The 24450-nt window shown below is 45.6% G+C and overlaps 1 protein-coding gene across 2 annotated transcripts in view; it reads right to left on the reverse strand.

Annotated features, from left to right (window-relative positions):
- KCNK12 (potassium two pore domain channel subfamily K member 12) overlaps positions 1-24450 on the reverse strand; it is a 171277-nt gene that overhangs the window by 17644 nt on the left and 129183 nt on the right. Inside the window, exon 2 of one of the 2 annotated variants that reach the window (XM_068279723.1) lies at positions 16165-17056. In XM_068279723.1, the coding sequence (XP_068135824.1) occupies positions 16165-17056 (892 nt within the window). Of the gene's footprint in view, positions 1-16160; positions 17057-24450 lie in introns of those variants that run through there. The other variant, XM_068279724.1, reaches the window with a different exon arrangement.

Below are 24450 nucleotides of genomic sequence, written 5' to 3' on the forward strand. Positions count from 1 at the left end.
TTCATGAGCCGCTTTCATCTAATTATTTGTTTTTTGCTGACATAAGATATCGTATTTGTGAGACGGCTCTCGTTTATCCAGACCAGGAAATGTCCAAACAAAAGAGGGAGTCCCTTCTGGGCCTTTTCAGAGTTCTAAAAAACAGTTCGCTATTACAAACCTCTTCCGATTAAAGAAGATGAAAAATGAAATACAAAAGCAATTCTGTGTCTAGATAATCCGCAGAAGATATTGCTTGGCTGTAGCTGTACACTGTTGTTAAAATGTTAGTGTAAATATGATGAAATTGCACTGTCATCAGGGCTCGGACAGGTTCACTGTACCATCAGGGCACACTCGACTTTAGTATACCCATTCTTGAATGGTACTATGCTGGTTATGATCATTTCTATGTATTCTTTGAATAGTGGTTATAATTAACAAACTGTTCCCCTTCTCTGTTTACACCTCTCATACTGTGGCTGTCCCCTCCCCTGCTTACACCTCTCATACTGTGGCTGTCCCCTCCCCTGCTTACACCTTTCATACTGTAGATGTCCCCTCCCCTGCTTACACCTCTCATACTGTGCATGTCACCTCCCCTGCTTACACCTCTCATACTGTAGATGTCCCCTCCCCTGCTTACACCTCTCATACTGTGGATGTTCCCTCCCCTGTTTACACCTCTCATACTGTAGATGTCCCCTCCCCTGCTTACACCTCTCATACTGTGGATGTCCCCTCCCCTGCTTACACCTCTTATACTGAGGATGTCCCCTCCCCTGCCTGAACCTCTCATACTGTGGATGTCCCCTCCTCTGCTTACTCCTCTCATACCATGGCTGTCCCCTCCCCTGCTTACACCTCTCATACTGTGCATATCCCCTCCCCTGCTTACACCTCTCATACTGTGGCTGTCCCCTCCCCTGCTTACACCTCTCATACTGTGCATGTCCCCTCCCCTGCTTACACCTCTCATACTGTGCATGTCCCCTCCCCTGCGTACACCTCTCATACTGTGGCTGTCCCCTCCCCTGCTTACACCTCTCATACTGTGCATATCCCCTCCCCTGCTTACACCTCTCATACTGTGGATGTCGCCTCCCCTGCTTACACCTTTCATACTATGGATGTCCCCTCCCCTGCTTACACCTCTCATACTGTGGATGTCCCCTCCCCTGCTTACACCTCTCATACTGTGCATGTCCCCTCTCCTGCTTACACCTCTCATACTGTGGATGTCCCCTCCCCTGCTTACACCTCTCATACTGTGCATGTCCCCTCCCCTGCTTACACCTCTCATACTGTGGCTGTCCCCTCCCCTGCTTACACCTTTCATACTGTGCATGTCCCCTCCCTTGCTTACACCTCTCATACAGTGGATGTCCCCTCCCCTACTTACACCTCTCATACTGTGGATGTCCCCTTCCCTGCTTACACCTCTCATACTGTGTATGTCCCCTCTCCTGCTTACACCTCTCATACTGTGGATATCCCCTCCCCTGCGTACACCTCTCATACTGTGAATGTACCCTCCCTTGCTTACACCTCTCATACTGTGCATGTCCCCTCCCCTGCTTACACCTCTCATACTGTGCATGTCCCCTCCCCTGCGTACACCTCTCATACTGTGGATGTCCCTCCCCTGCTTACACCTTTCATACTGTGCATGTCCCCTCCCCTGCTTACACCTCTCATACAGTGGATGTCCCCTCCCCTACTTACACCTCTCATACTGTGGATGTCCCTCCCCTGCTTACACCTCTCATACTGTGTATGTCCCCTCTCCTGCTTACACCTCTCATACAGTGGATGTCCTCTCCCCTACTTACACCTCTCATACTGTGGATGTCCCCTCCCTTCCCTGCTTACACCTCTACTACTGTGGATGTCCCCTCCCCTGCTAACACCTCTCATACTGTGTATGTCCCCTCCCCTGCTTACACCTCACATATTGTGCATGTCCCCTCCCCTGCTTACACCTCTCATACTGTGGATGTCCCCTTCCCTGCTTACACCTCTCATACTGTGGATGTCCCCTCCCCTGCTTACACCTCTCATACTGTGGCTGTCCCCTCCCCTGCTTACACCTCTCATACTGTGGAAGTCCCCTCGTCTGCTTACACCTCTCATACTGTGGATGTCCCCTCCCCTGCTTACACCTCTCATACTGTGGATGTCCCCTCCTCTGCTTACTCCTCTCATACTGTGGATGTCCCCTCCTCTGCTTACTCCTCTCATACTGTGGATATAAGTATCACAATCGCTTATCTGCTGGTGTCAGGTGCTGCCGTGATACTTATATCTGGTACGCATATTTGTTTATGCAGATTTTAGCAATAAATGTGAAAGGTTTTTATGCTATGCGAGTCCCGCTTTTTATATTTGAAGGTGCTTTTAAGTGGCGTTGCCCAGGCTGGAGGGCTGATATGTTTAATATACGAGAAAGGATCTGGTGAGTGTGACTCCTTAGTTTCCAGGTGGAGGTCCCTCTTTGCACTAACTTTGTGGAGTGAATCACAGGGTGGTTCATTCGAAACAATATTGCACTATATATAGATCTTTTACAGGGAAATCCTATATCCTAATTGGGAAGCAAGGATTGTGATCGCGGCCTTTAATTTGAATTGGATCGCCTTAGCTACTGCAGCTAGGCTTTAACATCATTTGGGATACAAAGTATCTATAATGCATTTTATTCTGATATGACATTTAGTTTATTATGCCGGTATAATGACGCCCTTTCACATATTGCCCCCAATCTGCGCATGTGCACCACACCGCTATTGCAAACACCTTTAAAGATAGTTTGCGGTGCCATTGGCTTCCATAGGGTTAGCACTGCGACACAACGTAGTAAGTGGGCAAGGGGTCTCAGATGGATGGCTGGACTAGCCGTCTGCCATCTTGCTCCAAATGGTTTTCTGCAAGTGAGCACAAACGCATTTAGCAACTTCCGGCGGCGCTTACCGTTGTTTGATTTTTGCGTCGTGTTTTGACCCCAGCAGAGGGGGACACGGAAGCACCGTGGTTACCTGATCTTGGATGCTACATCGCATGGGCGTCCCCCTCTCTCGCCCCCCCCCCCTTTGGAAATCAGCGGTGCGGGTGGCATCGGCGGTACACTTACACTATTACCAGGCGCGAGTGACTCTCTCTCTCTGTGAGCCGCTGCCCTGGTTTGGACTAGACCAGAGCAGTGGCGCACAGATACAGAGAGTCACTCGCGCCTGGTAATAGTGTAAGTGTCCTGCCGCTGCCGCCCGCACCGCTGATTTCTAAAGGGGGGAGCGAGAGAGAGGGGGAACCCCAAAAGTGAGGGAAGGGGGCGGGAGACTTCCCCCTTTCCCCACCGCTGTCCACACGCTCCCTGTTCTCTCTCCGCTGCCACTGGGGACACCTATAGATCTGGCTGTCTATACTGGGGGGCACCTGTCACTACCTGAACTGGGGGGCCCCTATCACTACCTGAACTGGGGCACCTGTCACTACCTAAACTGGGGGCTCCTGTCACTACCTGAACTGGGGCACCTGTCACTACCTAAACTAGGGCACCTGTCACTAACTGAACTGGGAGCTCCTGTCACTACCTGAACTTAGGGCGACTGTCACTACCTAAACTGGGGGCTCCTGTCACTACCTGAACTGGGGGGCACCTGTCACTACCTGAACTTAGGGCGACTGTCACTACCTAAACTGGGGGCTCCTGTCACTACCTGAACTGGGGGGCACCTGTCACTACCTAAACTGGGGGGCCCTGTCACTACCTAAACTGGGGGCTCCTGTCACTACCTGAACTGGGGGGGCCCTGTCACTACCTAAACTGGGGGCACCTGTCACTACCTATACTGGGGGCTCCTGTCACTACCTAAACTGGGAGGCTCCTGGCGCTACCTAAACTAGAGGGCACCTGTCACTACCTAAACTATCCAGGCCAACCAGCCCAGCATCATCACCAGCCAACCAGCCCAAAATCACTGTCAAAAATGCCACATCATCACCACCAGCCCGGCCACAGCATCACAGCCAGCCCGGCCACAGCATCACAGCCAGCCCGGCCACAGCATCACTGCCAGGCCTTTCAGCCCACACATCATCCCCAATCCAGCCAAAAACAGTATTGCCAGGTACAGCAGCCAGTAGAGGAGAATTCAGAAGCCAGTTGAGAGGTATCTACCATATTAAGGGGGCATTCTGCCCATTTATGTGAAATGCTGTCTATTTATGTGCCTTATGACTGCTGAATTTGTCTTGTTGGGAGCCTTATGATTTGTTGGGGGCCTCATGATTGCTGAATTTGTCTTGTTGGGGGCCTCCTGATTTGTTGGGGGCCTCATGATTGCTGAATTTGTCTTGTTGGGGGCCTCATGATTGCTGAATTTGTCTTGTTGGGGGCATCATGATTGCTGAATTTATCATGTTGGGGGACTCATGATTGCTAAATTTGTCTTGTTGGGGGCCTCATGATTGCTGAATTTGTCTTGTTGGGGGCCTCATGATTGCTGAATTTGTCTTGTTGGGGGCCTCATGATTGCTGAATTTGTCTTGTTGGGGGCATCATGATTGCTGAATTTATCATGTTGGGGGACTCATGATTGCTAAATTTGTCTTGTTGGGGGCCTCATGATTGCTGAATTTATCATGTTGGGGGCCTCATGATTGCTGAATTTGTCTTGATAGGGGCCTCATGATTGCTGAATTTGTCTTGTTGGGGGTCACATGATTGCTAACTGCGAGACTATGGAAAAAGCTGAATAATCATCATATGAGACAATAGCATTAAACCTACTTTTTAAAACCGAAAATGAAACTGAGAGGTTCTAAAAAAATGAATACATTTTCAGGAGTAGGATGGATGAAATTGTTTATCTTCACAGTTTATTTTCAACTTGGATTTTCCATAATGTTCATGTATGAGTTTGTATTTAGTTTAAATTGCTGTTGGCACTTTTGGGTTGCAGTTTGGGCACTCGACCTCCAAAAGGTTTACCACCACTGTCCTAATCTAGTGTCCCACCATTGCTAAGTTTATGTAAATTTGTATCCACCCGTGACCACACCCACATTCTGGTCCATGGCCACACCTATTTTTTGGCATGGCGCGCATAGTGCGCCACACGAGATAACCCCATTTTTCGGTGCAACGTACTCCCAATTTTCGGCGCGCCACGCCACTTCTTCCCCCCCCCCCTTTTTGCCCCCTCCTGGAAAATTTTCTGTGGATGCCCATGGCTACATGTAGCATCCAAGGAAAAACAAAATGACGGGAAATGATGAGATCATTCGCTCTGTTTGTGTGAACGATGGTAAACGATCATCCTAGTGCCTGTCCATTCCCCTGTATGGACAGCGTTTAGACGATGAGCATCGCGGCAATCGTTTACAGCCAAGAAAACGTCCGTGTGAACCGCCCATAAGGTTTGCAGTGTGTATGGATGGAGCTGACACCATATTGCAGGATGCACAGGATAAAGCTAATGCCTAACCATAACCCCCTACCCCAACATTAGCCCTAAACTTTTAACCTTAAGCAGGGGCGTAACAATAGACCCTGCAGGGGATGCAGCCACAGGGGGCCCAGAAGCTGCTGGGGGCCCTGTGGGGGGAGAAGTTTCTTCTCCCTGTGCTGAGAGACTGACAACTAAGGGCATGGAGAGAAAAAACTTCCTGCTGCACAATTGTTTTAATGACTGCATCTGCTCAGCCACTGATAAGGAATCTTACAAAGTCTTGCAGACAAAGATTTGTAGACAGTCCCTATTCAGTGTGCAGCAGGCTCTTGTTACACTAACCCCAACCTTTCTCGGATCAGTGAATAATGGCGCACAGCGCCTATGCATAAAAATGGTGCCACATTAAAAAGATACGCTTATCGCTATTTATCGTTAGTACTGCGTAATAATGGCGCACAGGGAAAAAAGAAGAAAAATGGCACACACTAACGTTATTTATCAATAGTGGCACACACTAACGTTATTTATCAATAGTGGCACACACTAACGTTATTTATCAATAGTGGCACACACTAACGTTATTTATCAATAGCGCCCTACATAAGCCAAACTGCAGACGTTATTTAACTGCAAAACGGTGAATGGATTTAATGTAACACTGTCAAGGTTAGGGTTAGGCACCACTGGGGGGGTCTTAAGGTTAGGCACCATCAGGGGGTGGTTAAGGTTAGACACCACCAGTGGGGTCTTAGGGTTAGGAACCACCAGGGGGGTCTTAGGGTTAGGCACCACCAGGGGGGTCTTAGGGTTAGGCACCACCAGGGGGGTCTTAGGGTTAGGGTCAGGTAAAGGGAGGGTTCTGTGTAAGAGTAGGGTTAGGTATAGTTACAGTACAATATACACCACCAGGGGGGTGGTTAGGGTTAGGCATTACCAGGGGGGTGATTAGGGTTAGGCACCACCAAGATGGGTGGTTAGGGTTAGGCACCACCAGGGGGGTGGTTAGGGTTAGGCACCACCAGGGGGGTGGTTAAGGTTAGGCACCACCAAGGGGGGTGGTTAGGGTTAGGCACCACCAGGGGGTGTTATGGGTTAGGGGTAGGTACAGAGAAGGTTCTGTGTGTTAACGCTAAATAACGTTAAGGCTTTAACGCTAAATAACAATAATGCTTTAATGTTAAATAGCGATAAGAGGCAAACGGATTAGCGGCAACACCGTGCGCCATTATTCTCAGGCGCTATTTTCAGATGTAAGCAACCTTTCTACCTCTCCCCAAGTACCATGTACTGTAGTGATGCTTGAAGAGTGTGGGCACGGAGAGAAAAAGGGAGTAAGGGGGGCCCTATCCAAAGTTTTGCAGGGGGCCCAGGGATTTCTAGTTATGCCCCTGACCCTAACGCTTCTTTAGAATTGAAGGGTGAAGGCGGTGAATGTACTGTGTGTGTGCGTGTGTGTACCATGAATGTGTGTAATGTAGTAATGTGTGTGTGTGTCTGGTGTGTGTGTGTGTGTGTGTACGGTGTGTGTGTACGGTGTGTGTGTGTGTGTACGGTGTGTGTGTACGGTGTGTGTGTGTATGATGTGTGTGTGTGTGTGTGTGTGTGTGTACGGTGTGTGTGTGTGTGTGTATGATGTGTGTGTGTGTATGATGTGTGTGTGTGTGTGTGTACGGTGTGTGTGTACGGTGTGTACGGTGTGTGTGTACAGTGTGTGTGTGTACGGTGTGTGTGTACAGTGTGTGTGTATGGTGTGTGTGTGTGTTTGTACGGTGTGTGTGTGTACAGTGTGTGTGTGTGTGTACGGTGTGTGTGTACGGTGTGTGTGTGTGTACGGTGTGTGTGTGTGTGTGTGTATGATGTGTGTGTGTGTATGATGTGTGTGTGTACGGTGTGTGTGTGTGTGTGTGTGTACGGTGTGTGTGTGTGTACGATGTGTGTACGATGTGTGTGTGTGAGTACGGTGTGTGTGTACGATGTGTGTGTGTACTGTGTGTATGGTGTGTGTATTGTGTGTACGGTGTGTGTGTGTGTGTGTGTACGGTGTGTATGGTGTGTGTATGGTGTGTGTGTGTGTTGTGTGTGTGTGTGGGGGGGGGGGGGGGGGTGTGGTGTGTATGGTGTGTGTACGGTGTGTGTGTGTGTGTGTGTGTGTGGTGTGTGTGTGTGTGGTGTGTATGGTGTGTGTGTGTGTACTGTGTGTATGGTGTGTGTGTGTGTGTGTGTGTGTGTGTGTGTGGTGTGTATGGTGTGTGTACGGTGTGTGTGTGTGTGTGTGTATGGTGTGTGTGTGTGTGTGTGTGGTGTGTGTGGTGTGTATGGTGTGTATGGTGTGTGTGTGTGTGGTGTGTGTGGTGTGTATGGTGTGTGTGTGGTGTGTATGATGTGTGTGGTGTGTATGGTGTGTGTGGTGTGTATGGTGTATGGTGTGTGTGTGTGTGTGGTGTGTATGGTGTGTGTGTGTGTGTGTGTGTATGGTGTGTGTACGGTGTGTGTGTGTGTGTGTGTGTGTGTGTGTGTGTGTGGTGTGTATGGTGTGTGTGGTGTGTATGGTGTGTGTGGTGTGTATGGTGTGTGTGCGGTGTGTGTACGGTGGGTATGGTGGGTGTGTGTACGGTGTGTACGGGGTGTGTGTGTGTGTGTGTGTGTGTGTGTTTGTGTGTCAGCAGTGTGTGATTTAATATTCAGCTGTAGTCAATGTTACACGACATAAAACCTCAGATAATTACGACTTTCTTAATTATCACACAGAAGCTGATTTTTTTTCGCTTTTTAAATGAAATAAAAAACTTATAAAGAAAGTTTTTCTTCCATAGCGAATGATAAAACATTCCTCCCTGGAGGTCTCATTTCAGCAGCTGCACTGGAAATTGTTCTTCCTGGCAAAATTAATTACAGGGCTGAGTTCTAAGATGCAGAGATTGTGCTGACATGAACTGTACTTAGTGCACGAGACAAACAGGTCACACACAGTTTGCAAATCTTTTGTAGGAAGAGGCAAAATAGCAATCAAGAAGAAACTGCTGGCGGAACAAAATATTTACCGTTTATTTTTGTGTTAATTAAATGTGTTCTGCAGCAATTTCAGAGATAACCTTTCATACTAGCTGCAGGTCTACACATAGTGCCCAACAGGGGCGTAACAATAGACCCTGCAAGGGATGCAGCCGCAGGGGGCCCTGTCCTGAGAGACTGACAACTAAGGGCAAGGAGAGAAAAAGCTTTCTGCTCTCTGCACGATTGATAAAGCTAAGAACTAGAACATTAGTAGCAAAGAAAAAGTCTCATGTTTTCCACTAAAGGAAGAGTTAAAAATCTTAGTTGTTTCTAAAGATAGCTTCTCTGAGCTGTTTTCTGAAACACTTAAACAGCCAAGAAACAGTGAGAGACAGCTTGAGATAAGGTTTTACTGCAGGGAAGTTTAAAGGGTCATTATGTCTGCTTTGTTTTATAGCTTAAAATACAGGGTGTGGTTTTAAACTGCATCTGTGACAGTATGATGCAATGTTATTAAAAAAAAGCTATATAACTGAAAATAAAAATATGTTCTTTGCTACTAATGCCCTATTCATTATCTGTACTACACATACAATTCATTATACCATAAGTTTTTTTTTTCCCGCTTTGCTTTCAGGGCTGATGTACAGATCTGTATAAATATATGTATTTAATTTTTCTACTGACTCTAAACTTTATTCGCATCAATTAAATTGCTAGTTTTTCTTAATGTTAACATTGTAAAGAAGAACTGTAGTGAGAGGTATATGGAGGCTGCCATATTTATTTCCTTTTAAGCAATAAGGCCTGGTGCACACCAAAAACCGCTAGCAGATCCGCAAAATGCTAGCAGATTTTGAAACGCTTTATCTTATTTTTCTGTAGCGTTTCACCTAGCATTTTGCGGTTTTGTGAACCGTTTTTGGTGTAGTAGATTTCATGTATTGTTACAGTAAACAAGTTATTGTTCAGTAACAGCTTCTGTAAAAAAAACGCCTGGCAAAACCGCTCTGAACTGCCGTTTTTCAGAGCGGTTTATGTTTTTCCTATACTTAACATTGAGGCAGAAACGCATCCGCAATCCAAAATCTGCAGCAGCCCGGGAGTATGCGTTTCTGCAAAACGCCTCCCCCTCTGGTGTGCACCAGCCCATTGAAATACATTACCCTAGCGGATCCGCAGCCGCAAGCGAAACGCAAACCGCAGCAGAATCGCTCTGGTGTGCACTAGGGCCTATCAGTTGCCTGGCAGCCCTGCTGATCTATATGGCTGAAGAAGTGTCTGAATCACACCAGAAACAAGCATGCAGCTAATCTTGTCAGATCTGAAAATAATGTCAGAAACACCTGATCTGCTGCATGCTTGTTCAGGGGCTATGGCTGAAAGTATTAGAGGCAGAGGATCAGCAGGGCTGCCAGGCAACTGGTATTGCTTAAATGGAAATAAATATGGCAGCCTCCATATCCCTCTCACTACAGATCTCCTTTAAATTAAGAAATATAATGGTGATAAAAAGGACCAGTGTGGCTTGATTGATAAAACTACATCTTTGGAATCTAAATTCTTTGTGATATGCATGGCGAGGGGTGTGGTGGGGCGGGGTTAGTGGTGTGACAGGGGCGTGTCTTAAAATGTCCCTCTTTCTCATCTCAAAAAGTTGGGACGTTTGGGTTTATGCAGTCATGTCATGGAAACCTCCCCCAATTGAATAGGGCAGCCAGCAGCTAAATGGTCGCCATGCTCCCCTGTTGCATTCACAGTAAACTACTGGCAGTGTGTACATCTGTTGGGTGTGGCTAGGTCTCAGTGCTACCCTCCCTCTCACAGACTGCGATAGCCAGCTGTGCATTCGTTTCATGAGCTACTGCCAAGACAAAATCAAATACTTTTAGGGGTTTTTACACCTGGTGCGGTATGAGCTATTTTTGAGCGCCGGTGACTTTGAAAAACGCCCTAAAATGCCCTGTGCAATGAATCCTAATGGGATAGTTCATATCAGCGCATTTTGTCTCTTTTCCATTCACAACAGCGCTGCATGGACCATTTTCAGGGCGATTTTGCTACAATGGAAGGAAGCCTAACAGCTTTGGATGTGCAAACTAGAGTGCTAAGTAGTTTGCACGTCTAAAGCTGTTATAGATCTAGCGCAAAGTTTAGCGGTGCACGAGAAACGTCGCACGATGCGCACGAAACGTCGCACCGTTCGCGTGCTAAGTACGCTTAGCAAGCGAGAGGTGCAGCGTTTCACGCGCACCGTGTGATGTTTCGCACGCACCACTAAACTTTGCATGCGCAAACGTTTGCGCACATATTAGTGCGTGATGCGCCAGTTTTCGCGTCCTAAGTTCATTTTCACTAGCGTGCTGACACTTAGCACCCTTTAGTGCATCAAGGCCATTGTATTTATTATTTTCCGGGTCAAAGAGTTCACTGACGTCAGGAAGTGAAAAAACAGAATCGCTCTGCAAAAGCGCTTTGCACAAAATCGTACTGCGTAGTGGAGCGCCGGGAGGGGGAAAAAAAACACAAAAAAATTTAAAATTGCTGCCGTCAGCTATTTCGATTTTAGATATGAACAAAACTTCAGGATATGTATAAAAACAATCCATGTAATGATTCTTATCTTTACTCAACATATTAAGCTTAATTTTTCTTTTCTTTTTTTACATTTTGGACAGCGAGGCATGACTAGTAGATTAATATTCAGCTGCCATTCCCTAGATTTATGTATTATATATGGTGTTATTTTATGGAGTACATTATTTACAGGGCATAAATTAAAGCGTCTGCTTTTCATCTCATGAGTACATAAGTCTCTAAATATCGTCAGCAACAAATGAACGAAATTAGGATATAAAACTAGTGAAGTAGGAACGATTAAGCACACATTGCTATGATGATCAGTAGGTCCTTAAAGGACAACTGAAGTGAGAGGTATATGGAGGCTTCCATATTTATTTCCTTTTAAGTAATACCAGTTGCCTGGCTATCCTGTTGATCCTCTGCTTCTAATACATCTAGCCATAGACCCCGAACAAGCATGCAGCAGATCAGCTACATGCTTGTTTCAGATGTGATTCAGACAGTACTGGAGCCAAATAGATCAGCAGGGCTGCCAGGCAACTGGTATTGTTTAAAGGGAAATAAATATGACAGTCTCCATATTCCTCTCACTACAAGCAGCAGGGACAACCATACTATCCCAGGAAAAAAAAAACATGTATAAGTAGAAAACTACTTCTACTTAAATAACAGATGTATTGTACTGTCCACTTTTTGATTTAATTTTATATAGTAAAAAGAGAAAACTGTTTCAGGCATTTTCCATCTTTACTGCTTCTGACTGAAGGCAACCCTGATGTCACTTCCTCCCTTACTATAGTAAATAAAGATTATTCTGTTCTTGGCATTTTTCATCTTGCGTTCCTCTGACTGAAGTCCTGGTGTCATTTCTACCCTTACTTTTTCCCCCCTAGAAACTGCACTGTCATATCTAGCTTGCTTTGTAAACACATGTGAGCACAACATAGATCAGATTTCAGCAGCTCACTGAACTGCTTTCAGCCAATCAGTGAGGAGCAGGAATGTGGGAGTGGTGATGACACGCTTCCTTCTCCTTGGCAATGGCAAAAATAGAGCCAGACTGACTGAGATAAGATTTATTGCAGCAGAAACATTTCTGACTAGATTGGAGTGCTTGCAATGCAGGATAAGGCTGCATATTAAACACAGAGCAGTGGGTAAATGGAATTTTGTGGCTGACAGTCCCTCTTTAATTTGTATGGATCAAAACCAGAGCACTGCCCCAAGGCCTGATTTATTTAAAGAGTCTTTGACGCTGCTTTCTCATTTATCCCACGCAGGCACCCCCAACCATCTCTTGTCATTCAAAAACTTATCTCACACCCTTTCCCCTCGCAGGATACTACAAAAACCGTGCATAAAAAAGGGGCGCGTGAGGAAATATGGGCGCCCAATTTTGGGTAGTGGAATATCGGTAACATTTACCAATGTCCTACATTTCTAAAGTGTAAGTTATTGTAGTAAAATTTTTAAAAATAATACCAATATATTTTGCTACAACTTATCTTAACACTTCTCTCGCACAGAACGCTCCCAGATGTCTATGGACCCTCTCAAGGATTCCCAACAGAGGTGCCTGGCTCTTCTACTGACCACATATGCTATTGCTCCGTTGTCATTGCCTGATGAAGCGGGATCAAACCTGCGAAACGCGTTGCATATTTGGAGTTCATAAATAAAATATATTGACTGTACAGGACAATTACTTGACTCAAATGGTAACGGAACCAACTAGGGGGAATGCGTTACTGGATCTGATCATTTCTAATAGACCAGATAATGTATCAAATGTGCAGGTTCAAGAACATTTGGGAAATAGTGATCACAACATGATAACGTTTGATCTGGTGACTGATAGTCCACGGGGCAGCGGGACCACTAAAACTATGAATTTTAGAAAAGCAAAGTTCAATCAAATTAGGCAGGCACTAAGTTTGGTGAACTGGGATAATGTACTACAAGGGGAGGACACTGAAGGGAAATGGCAAGCTTTTAAACTTATTCTCAATCAATATTGTAGTATGTATATCCCATATGGAAACAAAATGTCTAGGAATAAAAAAGGCCTCTATGGATGAATAGAAAGGTTAGGGATAAAATGAAGAGGAAAAGGAATGCCTATAAGGTCCTAAAACAGGAGGGGACCGAGGCTGCACTAAGCAATTATAAGGAGTGCAATAAAAATTGTAAAAATGAAATTAGGCTGGCAAAGATCGAAGCTGAAAATCAAATCGCTAGGGATATCAAATCTAACCCAAAAAAGTTTTACAAGTACATCAACTCTAAAAAAAGAAAGGTTGACTGTATAGGACTCCTAAAGGATGAGGGTGGGAACTCAATGGTGGATGACCAAGGTAAGGCAGAGTTATTAAATGCTTTCTTTGCTTCTGTCTTCAAAAAGGAAACAGCACTGTTGCAAATTACAGAGGCAGAAGAGTCTCAATCTTCTAACTGTAATATTAAATACTTAACGCAGGAAGAAGTGAAGGCAAGACTAAATAAATTAAAAATAGACAAGGCACCTGGCCTGGATGGCATGCATCCTCGGGTCCTAAGGGAATTAAGTTCAGTTATAGCTAAACCCCTTTATCTTATCTTTTGTGACTCTCTTGCAACTGGCAGAGTCCCAGTGGATTGGCGTACAGCCCACGTTTTCCCATTATTTAAGAAGGGCAAAAAATCAGATCCAGGAAATTATAGACCTGTAAGCTTAACATCAGTTGTATGCAAACTATTTGAGGGGTTACTAAGAGATACTATACATGACTTCATAGTAGAAAATAATCTTATTTCTCAGCATCAACATGGGTTTACTAAAGACAGGTCCTGTTTGACTAACATGCTCAGCTTTTATGAGGTAGTGAATGCTAATATGGATATTGGGAATGCTGTAGATGTGATATACTTGGACTTTGCAAAGGCCTTCAACACTGTTAACCACAGAAGTCTGGTGCAAAAGTTGAGGATGCAAGGACTGGGGAAGAGTTTGTGTGCATGGATAGGGAACTTGCTAATGGACAGAAAACAAATAGTTGTGGTCAATGGATCGTACTCAAAATGGGAGACTGTTAGCAGTGGGGTCCCACAGGGGTCTGTACTGGGTCCAGTGCTCTTCAATTTATTTATTAATGACCTAGTAGATTCAGTAGTGAGCAATGTTGCTATTTTTGCAGATGATACAAAATTGTACAGAATCATCAACTCTCAGGAAGATAGTGTCATATTGCAACAGGATCTGGATAGGATGGCTATATGGGCACATACATGGCAGATGAAATTCAATGCTGACAAATGTATAGTCATGCATTTTGGTCGTACCAATGGTCTAGTACCATACAATATAAATGGGATACAGTTGGGGACATCAAACTTGGAGAAGGACTTAGGAGTACTCATCGACAACAAGTTAAATAATCGTACTCAATGCCAAGCCGCTGCAGCTAAAGCGAACAAAAGTTTGGGATGCATTAAAAGGGAAATAAAAACTCGAGATGCTAGCATAATATTGCCCCTGTTTAACTCTCTAGTAAGGCCACATCTGTAATATGAAATTCAGTTCTGGGCACCACATTACAAAAAAGATATTGCAGTTTTAGAGCAGGTGCAGAGACGAGCTACAAAATTGATACGTGGGATGGAAGGTCTCGCTTACCAAGAAAGGTTAGATAAACTGGGTTTATTTAGTCTAGAGAAAAGACGCCTTAGAGGAGATCTAATTAACATGTATAAATACATCAGAGGGCAATATAATAGCTTGGCGGATGAGCCTTTTGTCCCTAGGCCTTCTCAAAGGACTAGAGGACATGATCTGCGCATGGAGGAAAAACGTTTTAGCCATTTATTTAGGAAAGGGTTCTTTACAGTAAGAGTGATTAAGATGTGGAATGCATTGCCACAGGAAGTCGTTATGGCAAACTTTATACCTGCATTTAAAGGGGGCTTAGATGCTTTCCTTGCGTTGAAAGACATCCATGGCTACAATTACTAGGTAATGCCTAATGATGTTGATCCAGGGATATTATCTGATTGCCAACTGGAGTCGGGAAGGAATTTTTCCCTTTTGGGACTAATTGGACCATGCCTCGTGGGGTTTTTTCGCCTTCCTCTGGATCAACAGGGGTATGTGGGGGACGGGCTGGAGGTGTACTTTATACTGGTTGAACTCGATGGACGTATGTCTTTTTTCAACCAAAATAACTATGTAACTATGTTTTTACTACAGTCGTTGTGTGTCTACTTGGAGGATGTAAGTCCATCACTACCTCCCCTATTTACCAAGAATTTGTTTGTTTAAGCTCATTTAGCTTCCTTTTATCCTTTTGGTGCCTCTGTTCTCCTGCATAATATTGAGGTAAGTATCTAACTCCCCCCCCCCCCACACACACACTTCAGACTTGATTAAAATAAATATAATCATACAATCCGCTCTGGAAGTTCTCATATGTACTCCAATGCTGTAGAACCTTGGTACATCTAGCCCATTGATTCTTTGTATCCAAGTAATGTTGTGTAACCTACTGTTCAGGCGACCCTAGGCTGGGACATGCATTATAAAGAAAGGGATATGATGATCATTTGCTTTGGGCAGCACAAGCAGTTAGGACTCTTTTCCATGAACAGCTGAAGGCGGTGAATTTATCCCCTGTCAGCTGCTCACGTGCACCACCAGCCAGGCAATTGTTAGCGCTTGGCACAGGCAGTGGACAGGCTGCCCCCCTCCATAACATTGCATGTGGGCTTGACTGTACTCAGATGCAACATGAGATGGTTTTCGGCCACCAGGTAACAATGCTGTGTATCAAACGTGACATGATGCCGTGGTGTTACTGAATACTGCCATTCGGCTGCATGTAATTGCATCCAAATGGCGCTTGCGGCCTGCAGGCCAGGAGGCTGAACTGCCCAACGAACAAATCTCTATCACTTTCAGACATGGTGATACACAAGGCCCACTATGTCCTCCTGGGAGGCTCATAGCGGTCATATCGTTCTACAATGACACGTGATTGCATGCTGATGAGTACGAGATTAGTAGTTTTGATGAGCAGTGGATGGATGGTTGGTTAGATGTAGACATCCAGAAAGTTTACTATGAGTTTATCAACTTTTATTGGAAAAAATATAATGAAAATATAGAAATGTGAAAAGACTCTACCTAGAATCACTTGTTTCTGCCAACCTATTGTTCATGATGGCTAAAGCTCCAACCCCACCTGAGAAGCCATTTTGTCTTGTGTTGATGCACACAGTCCTGGGGTAGCCATTGGCTGTTTCCGATAACTGTTTCTGCAGTATGGCGAGAGACACTTTATTGGAGGCCGTAAGGTCCCGCATGGAGATCATCTCCCCCGACAGCCTCCTTCCTTCCGTGTCGCTGTCATAGGTGCCCTCAGCATCCATCGACAGCTGGTTCCTGCGGAATCGAGACCCGGGGGTGATGGCGTTGCGGCGCCCGAGTCGGGGGTTAGATTTATGGCACTTGTTACAGCATCGGCACCTCAATTTTTTAAGAATCCAGTTCAAAACTTGCTTGATTACAATCGATATGACATTAAAAAGTGAGTAAATGCAACAGACTCCCAAAAGTATACACATAAAATTTCCAAACCTGTATAATCCCTGATATTTGTACACGGCGTTTTGGCTGCTTACCAGATCTCCAAATCCAATGGTGCTAAAAGTGACAAAACAATAATACAAAGAGTCTATGTAATTCCAGCCCTCTACCGGAGTGTACATGGCTGACGCACAGCAGGAGAGGGTGATGGCGAAGATACCCAGGATCAGCATGACGTGGTAGACCGATGGCTTCCACCCAACCAGGCTGTCCACTTCTGAGACGGAGGATCCTCGGCGGACAGTCGGAGGCAGAAGCCCGTTTCGTCGTAACCGCCTTTCGTGACAAGCCTTCATCACCAACGCCAAAAGCGATATTATCCTTTCCAAGAAAAGGTTGAAGAATAAGATGGTCCCAGCACATCCAAAAAGGCCGTAGAAGATGAGGAATACTTTTCCCGCGACGGTGACTGGAGTGGTCATCCCGAAACCTGCAAATGAGATGGAAAACAATTATTGGAAATCAATGAGGTTGTCGTTAGTGTTATGCTGTCCAGGGTAATGCCTGGGATTTTTAAAACCTCATCTGTCAAACGCAACCATTCTTCATGCATTTCTTTGATTTTGCAATAAGTATTAAAGGGAACCTGATATGAGAGGAATACAGAGGCTGTCACCTTTATAAACAATGCTAGTTGCCTGGCAGTCCTGCTGAGCTTTTGGCTTTAGTTGTATTTGAGCCACACCTAAAACAAGCAGCCAGTACAGTCCCAGCATGTGATCTGCTGCTCATTCTAGTCCAAGGACTTACAGGACTTACAGGCACAGCATCAGCACAGAAGTCAGGCAACTGGCAATGTTTATTACAGAATTGAGATGGCAGCCTTTGTATATGTCTCTATTCTGGTTTCCCATAAAAAGGCAACTTACTTTACTGGTTCCAGACCGACGCAGTATGAATCTACGTCCGCAGGAGGTGCTGCCGCTCTGACTGGACGTAGATTCAACATCGCAATGAGTCGCGTGTTACCGCCGCTTTCGCCGCTCTGAAACCTGCTGCAATTCGCTCACTCTGCCGTCTATTAGATGGCAGAGCTCTGTAAGCAGGTCAGGAGCCACTTTCATTGGTTCCTGACCGTGTAATCACGGATAGCCAATCACACTGGCTCCCATTGATAGACAGCGTCACTCAGGAGCCAATGAAAGCGGATCCTGACTGGCTGTCAGCACCCTGTCGTCATAGAGGCGGCAGAGGGAGGAGCCTGCGGCGATGTGGCAGCGTTGTGACCGGTGATCGTGGCGGGTATGTGTAGCGACGAGTCAATCGCCTGCTACAGCTGTCGCCGCAACTGTCGCTAGTCCGCCGTGTGTATGCGGACTAGCGACAGCAACACACCCACAGTGAACGGAGCTTCCGCGGGGGAAGGGACATTCAGCGACAGCTTCCGCCGAATCTGTGTCCCTCTGTGCGCCGTGTGTACGGCTGCAGCGCAGAGGGACCTGGCGCAACTGGCAACATTTGTGCCTCGTGAGTACGAGACTTAAGGACTGAGCAGGGAGCAACAAGACTGGAATGGAGCATAAGACTGAGCTGTAGTGTTAATCTCTCTTAGCAGCATACAGCATGTGGGCAGGACCATCTTTGTGTTTGCATTCAAAGACTGGTTGGTGCCACCTACCTGAATATCTCATTTAGGTGGTGAAGGGAGAGTGGGAGGAGTTTAGATAGTTCACAGACTGCTATTCTAGCTAGCCAAGCTGCACCTGACATTGACGCAGGAAAACAGTTTTCCCTGCATCTGATATTCACAGACGCAGGAAAACAGCTTTGCAACAAAAGAACAAGAATAACATAACTGTAGTTTACAATATATTCAACACAATTAGGATATGTTCATCATACAGAGTTATAACACCATATCAGCAGCTGAAGTAGAGCCCCCCCTCTGGTCCAGGCCCAGGTACTGCAGCAGCCTCCGCATATCCGACTGCTCACACAGATCACTGTCACCTCAGTGTTGGAACAATTTGTAGCAATTTCTTCTAACTGTCAGAGAAAATCATATAAAACCTTAATTAGAGGCTGCAGGGCCAATATTTACTCCATCATTGAGGGTTTTGTGTGAACTCTTGTTCTGATTAAATTATGAATCATCCCGTTCTATGTCATTTCCAAACTCAATAACACTAATTTTCCTGTCATAAGCTCAACAGGCTGCTGTTATGTGTCAGAGTGAAGTCTCCAGTAATATTCACTCACTAGCGCTATTTCCAAACAGGAAGAGGATTAAAATAACAAATCAGGGATAGAAGAGTAACTGTTTATGGAGAGGGCTCGAGTGTGAGCGGCAGAATATGAATGTGAGCAGCAGAATATGGCCCCCAGGCAGGCCCGGATTTACATCACTGGAGCCAATAGGCACAGATGTCAGGAACCATGCATAACCTTTTCCTGCCTGCTGGTGGCAGCATTTGCATGGACTGCTGGGACTTTCATTGTGCCACCAGCAGAGGGCTCTGTGGACTGTGAGCAGCCCTAATTTTCTGCAACTCATCACATGCCTCCTGTTATCACATGGACTGCCTCTTCCTACAGCTAATTGCCAGAACTTAGACAGTCACAGTGTTTTATTTATTTGTCACTGCTTCCCAGGTTGTTTGTATATATTGTGTGCTGTGCATAGGTTTGCATGATATTTGCATTTACGTTTGAATGTATGCCTGCATTTGCAATAAGCCTTTATTTTTGCACCTTATTCCCTGGTTACAGCATCTGTATACTGCAAACCCTGTTTCTCCATTCAGTCTGAGATGCAAGAAGGGGATGGGAAACAGTTTGTTAATGATTACTACTATTCCAAGTATCTATAGAAGTGATTATTATGAGCACGGGACCAATAGAGAGATAATATTGCAGTTGAAGGGGGCCCCTCTGGCCCAAGGGCCCCGATGCGGTGGCTACCTCTGCACCCCCTATTGCTACACCCCTGATGTCCTGGCACCCTACACTTTGCTCTCCATGAACCTACAACCCACCGCCAAACTGCACCACAAGCGTGCTGATTGTCCCAGCTGTCACTTCTCCCTTACTTCCCTTGCCCATCATAGGTAGCTACAGGCGCCCCGCCCCCTTAGTATTGATGGTACTTCAGGATACCTATTACTAAGTAGCTTGAGGTGCCTCTGCAGGTGGATCAGCTATATTCCTTTTTTTTTTTTTAGTACAACCCCCCCCCCCTTTTTTTCTATGCATAATTAATTTTAAATAAGGTATATATGAGCTGTGCTAGACCTGGGGCTGTCACATCTTCCTGCTGACTGCTCTTCCCATCTCCTCCAGTGCTGCTTCTCACATCATGCTGAACCACAGACATGCAAGACAACAACCTGTCCACGGGAGGTATCTTCAGGCTCATAGAGCGTAGGCCGCAATTATCACACCAGCCAACCTATATGTCTCATCTCACGCTATCTCCTGAGAAGCTGCCTGGCTGCTGCATGCTGTAATTTTCATCTCCGGTATATTTAAATTGCTTTTATTTTTTCTCCCCCCCCCCCCCCCCTTTAAACTGAGACAGGAGATGCCAGAGTGAGGCGGTCTGCCAGCTTTATATAGAACACTAATAAGGCATAAAGCCCACAGGCTCCAGCAGGAACAATGCAAGCTTAATAACTCACTGAGATGTGCAATACGTTATGTTTTCTTCCAATCTATGTCCATTCCCCCCCTTCCCCCGAATTCCATAAATACTCGGATCTGTTTCACGCGCCCTAATTTGTCTCCTGGCAAAGTTTAGACAGCTTCATCTGCAGCAGGACTGGCTGGAAGGCTGTAAGGCTTTACAAGAATTTGGGGGAGAATTTTGTACATTAGCCAGCGTAGATCTGTTGACATTCTAGAAACGTGTTGAATGTTGGCTCAATGTAATTCATGCAGAGAGTTTGGTTTCTAGGCTCTTCTAAAGGGATTAGTAAGAAACATGAAAATCCTCTTATTTATTATGGCTTCTCAATTTTATTTACTTACCGTATTTTTCAGAATATAAGACGCACCTTTTCTCCCTCAAAATGGGGAGAAAAATTCCCTGGGTCTTATATTCCAAAGAAGGGGACTCCCTGACTTACAAATGCCCGCCGACACTAAACGCAGACACACCGCAATGTCAGGGACTCCCTGCCTTGTCCCTGTGTCCTCCTCTGCTGCCCCTTGTGTCCCCTCCGCTCCACGTGTATCATATGAAGTGGCAGCACCGGCTCACCTGAAAATCAATTCCAGCAGCAATCCCAGACCTCTCATCTCCTGCACTACTCCTCTAGTGCCAGCTTCTGCTGATGACACGATCAGCAGAAACCATCACTAGGGGAGCAGTGCGGGAGATGAGAGGGCTGCATTCACCGCTAGAGATGAGAGGTCTGCATTGACATCTGGAAATGATGGATCAGCCGCTGCTGCCTCTTCACACTATACACGAGCAGCGGAGGGGACACAGGAGGGCAGAGAGGGGGACAAAGGCACAAAGGGAGGCACAGGAGGGCAGAGAGGGGGACAAGGGCACAAAGTGAGGCACAGGAGGGCAGAGAGGGGGACAAGGGCAGAAAGTAAGGCACAGGAGGGCAGAGAGGGGGACAAGGGCACAAAGTGAGGCACAGGAGGGCAGAGAGGGGGACAAGGGCACAAAGTAAGGCACAGGAGGGCAGAGAGGGGGACAAGGGCACTAAGTGAGGCACAGGAAGGCAGAGAGGGGGACAAACAGGCACAAAGGGAGGCACATGGGGCAGAGAGGGGGACAAGGGCACAAAGTGAGGCACAGGGGGGCAGAGAGGGGGACAAGGGCACAAAGTGAGGCACAGGAGGGCAGAGAGGGGGACAAAGTGTTTCTGATGCTGAAACCAGGTTATTTAATGTAGTGAATAATTTACCCCTGAACATGCATGCAGCAGATCAGGTGTTTGACATTATTGTCAGATCTGACAAGACTAGCTGCATGCTTGTTTCTGGTGTGATTCAGACACTACTGCAGCCAAATAGATCAGCAGGGCTGCAAGGCAACTGGTTTTGTTTAACAGATAACAAATATGGCAGCCTCCAAATACCTCTCACTTCAGTTGCCTTTTTACAGTTGAAACTCCTGATTCTAACATACAAAACCCTTTACGAGTTGTCTCCTCCATACATCTCCTCACTAATCTCAAGATATTGTCCCTCCCGCAACCTTCACTCCTCCCAAGAAATTCTCCTGGCCTCTAAGATGATCACCTCCTCTCATGCTCGCATCCAGGACTTTACACGAGCATCACCCCTTATCTGGAACTCTCTTCCACAGCCTGTACGTCATGCTCCAAACCTGGACATCTTCAAATGAACTCTTACAACACACCTTTTCAGACAAGCTTATAACATTTTATAGCCCCTGTTTACTTATCTGTTCACAATGTAATCAGAGGCAAAGGCTCACTGCCTCATCCCCCCACATCACCTAACCTAGTGTGTCCCCCACTACGCTTAGATTGTAAGCTCGCAAGGGCAGGGTCATCCTCCTAATGTTTACTGTTTTTGTTGCAATATTTGTGCTGCTTGGAACTCTGTTGTACATTTGTTAGTTGTATCTATGTTCCCCGTGTCCTCTTACTGTGCTTTGTAAAGCGCTGCGGAATATGTTGGCGCTATATAAATAAATAATAATAGTAACTGTTTATAGGTGATCGTACATCTTTACTAGCTATGTATATTTCTGTTTTCATTTTTTTTAAAAAAATCAACAAACCAAGAAATAGCAATTTTTCCCACTACTGCTACATGTCTCTATTGATAAAGATACAATGTATATGTTGGCGCTATAATAATAATAGTAATAATAATAGTAATAATAATAATAATAATATGTGCAGTCATTTTTGTGATTTCCACACTGTAGGTCACATAAAATGAGGTTCTGCTGCAGTTCTGAACCTTTCAAAACCTTTAACACTTTCCAATGTGGACATTGCTGCAGATCCTGATTCCATCCATATATGACAGGTCCACTTTACAGATCCAGCATAAGAATACAGCCATGGGGTCACAGAGGGACGTCCATAGCCATAGGGCCATGCTGCATGAGTTAGGATTTTACAGTAAGCTTTCACTGCAGCATTTATTTCATTGCAGTTGTTCGTTTGCTAATGATTTTCTGCTGAATCACAAGGGAAAGACATTTATCAACATTCAGTGCTGCCTCCAGAGACTCTAGAAAACGTGGTCACCAGTCAGGCTATTGTACCCTCTATCAATCACTGTATGGAAGCGATGTGTAGCTGCAGACATCTGTATTGATGCAGCTGTAGTGAGCAGAGAGGGAGATTTGTAGCAGCTACAAATATCTACATTATTGCCCACTTGAGACATTTCCTCTGCCAAGTACAATGTGAGACATGATGGTGGTCTTGGAAGATTCATTGGGCAATCGACATCCTTATTTGGTCAGTGATGTCATGTACGGAGCCCCCTCCCCCAACCTCCACCTCCGCACATGTATAAATATGTACTACAACAGGGATTACTGTTAAATTGCCTCTTCAAGTAAATCTGAACTGAAAATAAACTCAAGAGATAATTATTTGTGCAGTAGCAATTGTAAGTGTGGTCTGGTGTTAGTCGAGGAGCAGAAATGCCTAAAGAAGGAACTTAACGTTTCAAAAGCTTGCAATAAACCATCTACAATTAGTCATTAAAGGTATCACTGGAATCAATGTTTGTTGGTTTGATGTCGGCATTTCTGCAGTAGCAAATGTTATATAGAACTTTCTTGGAGTCTCACAATTATTTTAAATCTTAAGTATTCAATATTAACTGTGAAGTCTGCATAGCACCCTTGTCAGCGTGATGTAAAATCAGGTTCATTCAGCTTCCAACAAAAAAAAGGAATAATATCTCTTTTGAGCTTTTCAGCATATTCTTTTTATCAGGATTGTTTGCACAGCCAGATGAAAGTGTTTTGCAGGAGACATTTCCTCTGTCAGGTACTATGTGAGATATGATGGGATGGGAGAGAAACACTGTGTACCTCATTCCTTATCTTAGTAGCCAAGCATTGCTGGAGACTAGAGACAGTATTTTACAGACAGGAAGTTTTGAATAAGGATTATTATCGTGATTCAAACCTTCCCGTTTGTAAGATACACGCTATAGTTTATTGGCTAATTTAAAAGACAAACAGTAAGCTTTCAGCTTGTAAGCCTTCCTCAGACTCTAATACTGTTGACTGACAATGTTAGAACATACAATCAGAAGGAGGTAAAGAGGTTTTTTTTTGCAAATATAAGTGTCATCCAGATACATTAATTACAAGGGATCTTGCAAGGATTGTGAGGTATGTATGGCAAATAGATAAGGCCCTTGGTTTACTTAAAGGGAAGGTTCAGGGAGGGGATTAAAAAAATAAAAATAAATTTCCACTTACCTGGGGCTTCCTCCAGCCCGTGGCAGGCAGGAAGTGCCCTCACCGTCACTCCGCAGGCTCCCGGTGGTCTCCGGTGCCCGACCCGACCTGGCCGGGCCGGCTGCCAGGTCGGGCTCTTCTGCGCTCCATTTCCTGGCACTTCTGCGTCCCACGCCGGCGCGCTGACGTCATCGGACGTCCGCCGGGCTGTATTGCGCATGCGCAGTAGTTCTGCGCATGCGCAGTACAGCCCGGTTTCACGCTCGTGAAACCCGGTGCTGAAGTCGTGGTTTGCGGAAATGCGTCAAACTATGCGGAAGTGACACATTGCAGGCCAATCAGAGTGCCCCAGCCAGGCCCTAGCAACCAATCACAGGAGGGGAGCTATGCCCTCCCCTCCTGAATATAAAGCGGCGGCCATGATGGAAAAGCTCTGTCCTTGCTAGACTGTGGTGCTGAGAGGATTA

This window comes from Hyperolius riggenbachi, chromosome 4 (genome assembly GCF_040937935.1).
Source record: "Hyperolius riggenbachi isolate aHypRig1 chromosome 4, aHypRig1.pri, whole genome shotgun sequence".
In the NCBI taxonomy this organism is placed as follows: domain Eukaryota; kingdom Metazoa; phylum Chordata; class Amphibia; order Anura; family Hyperoliidae; genus Hyperolius; species Hyperolius riggenbachi.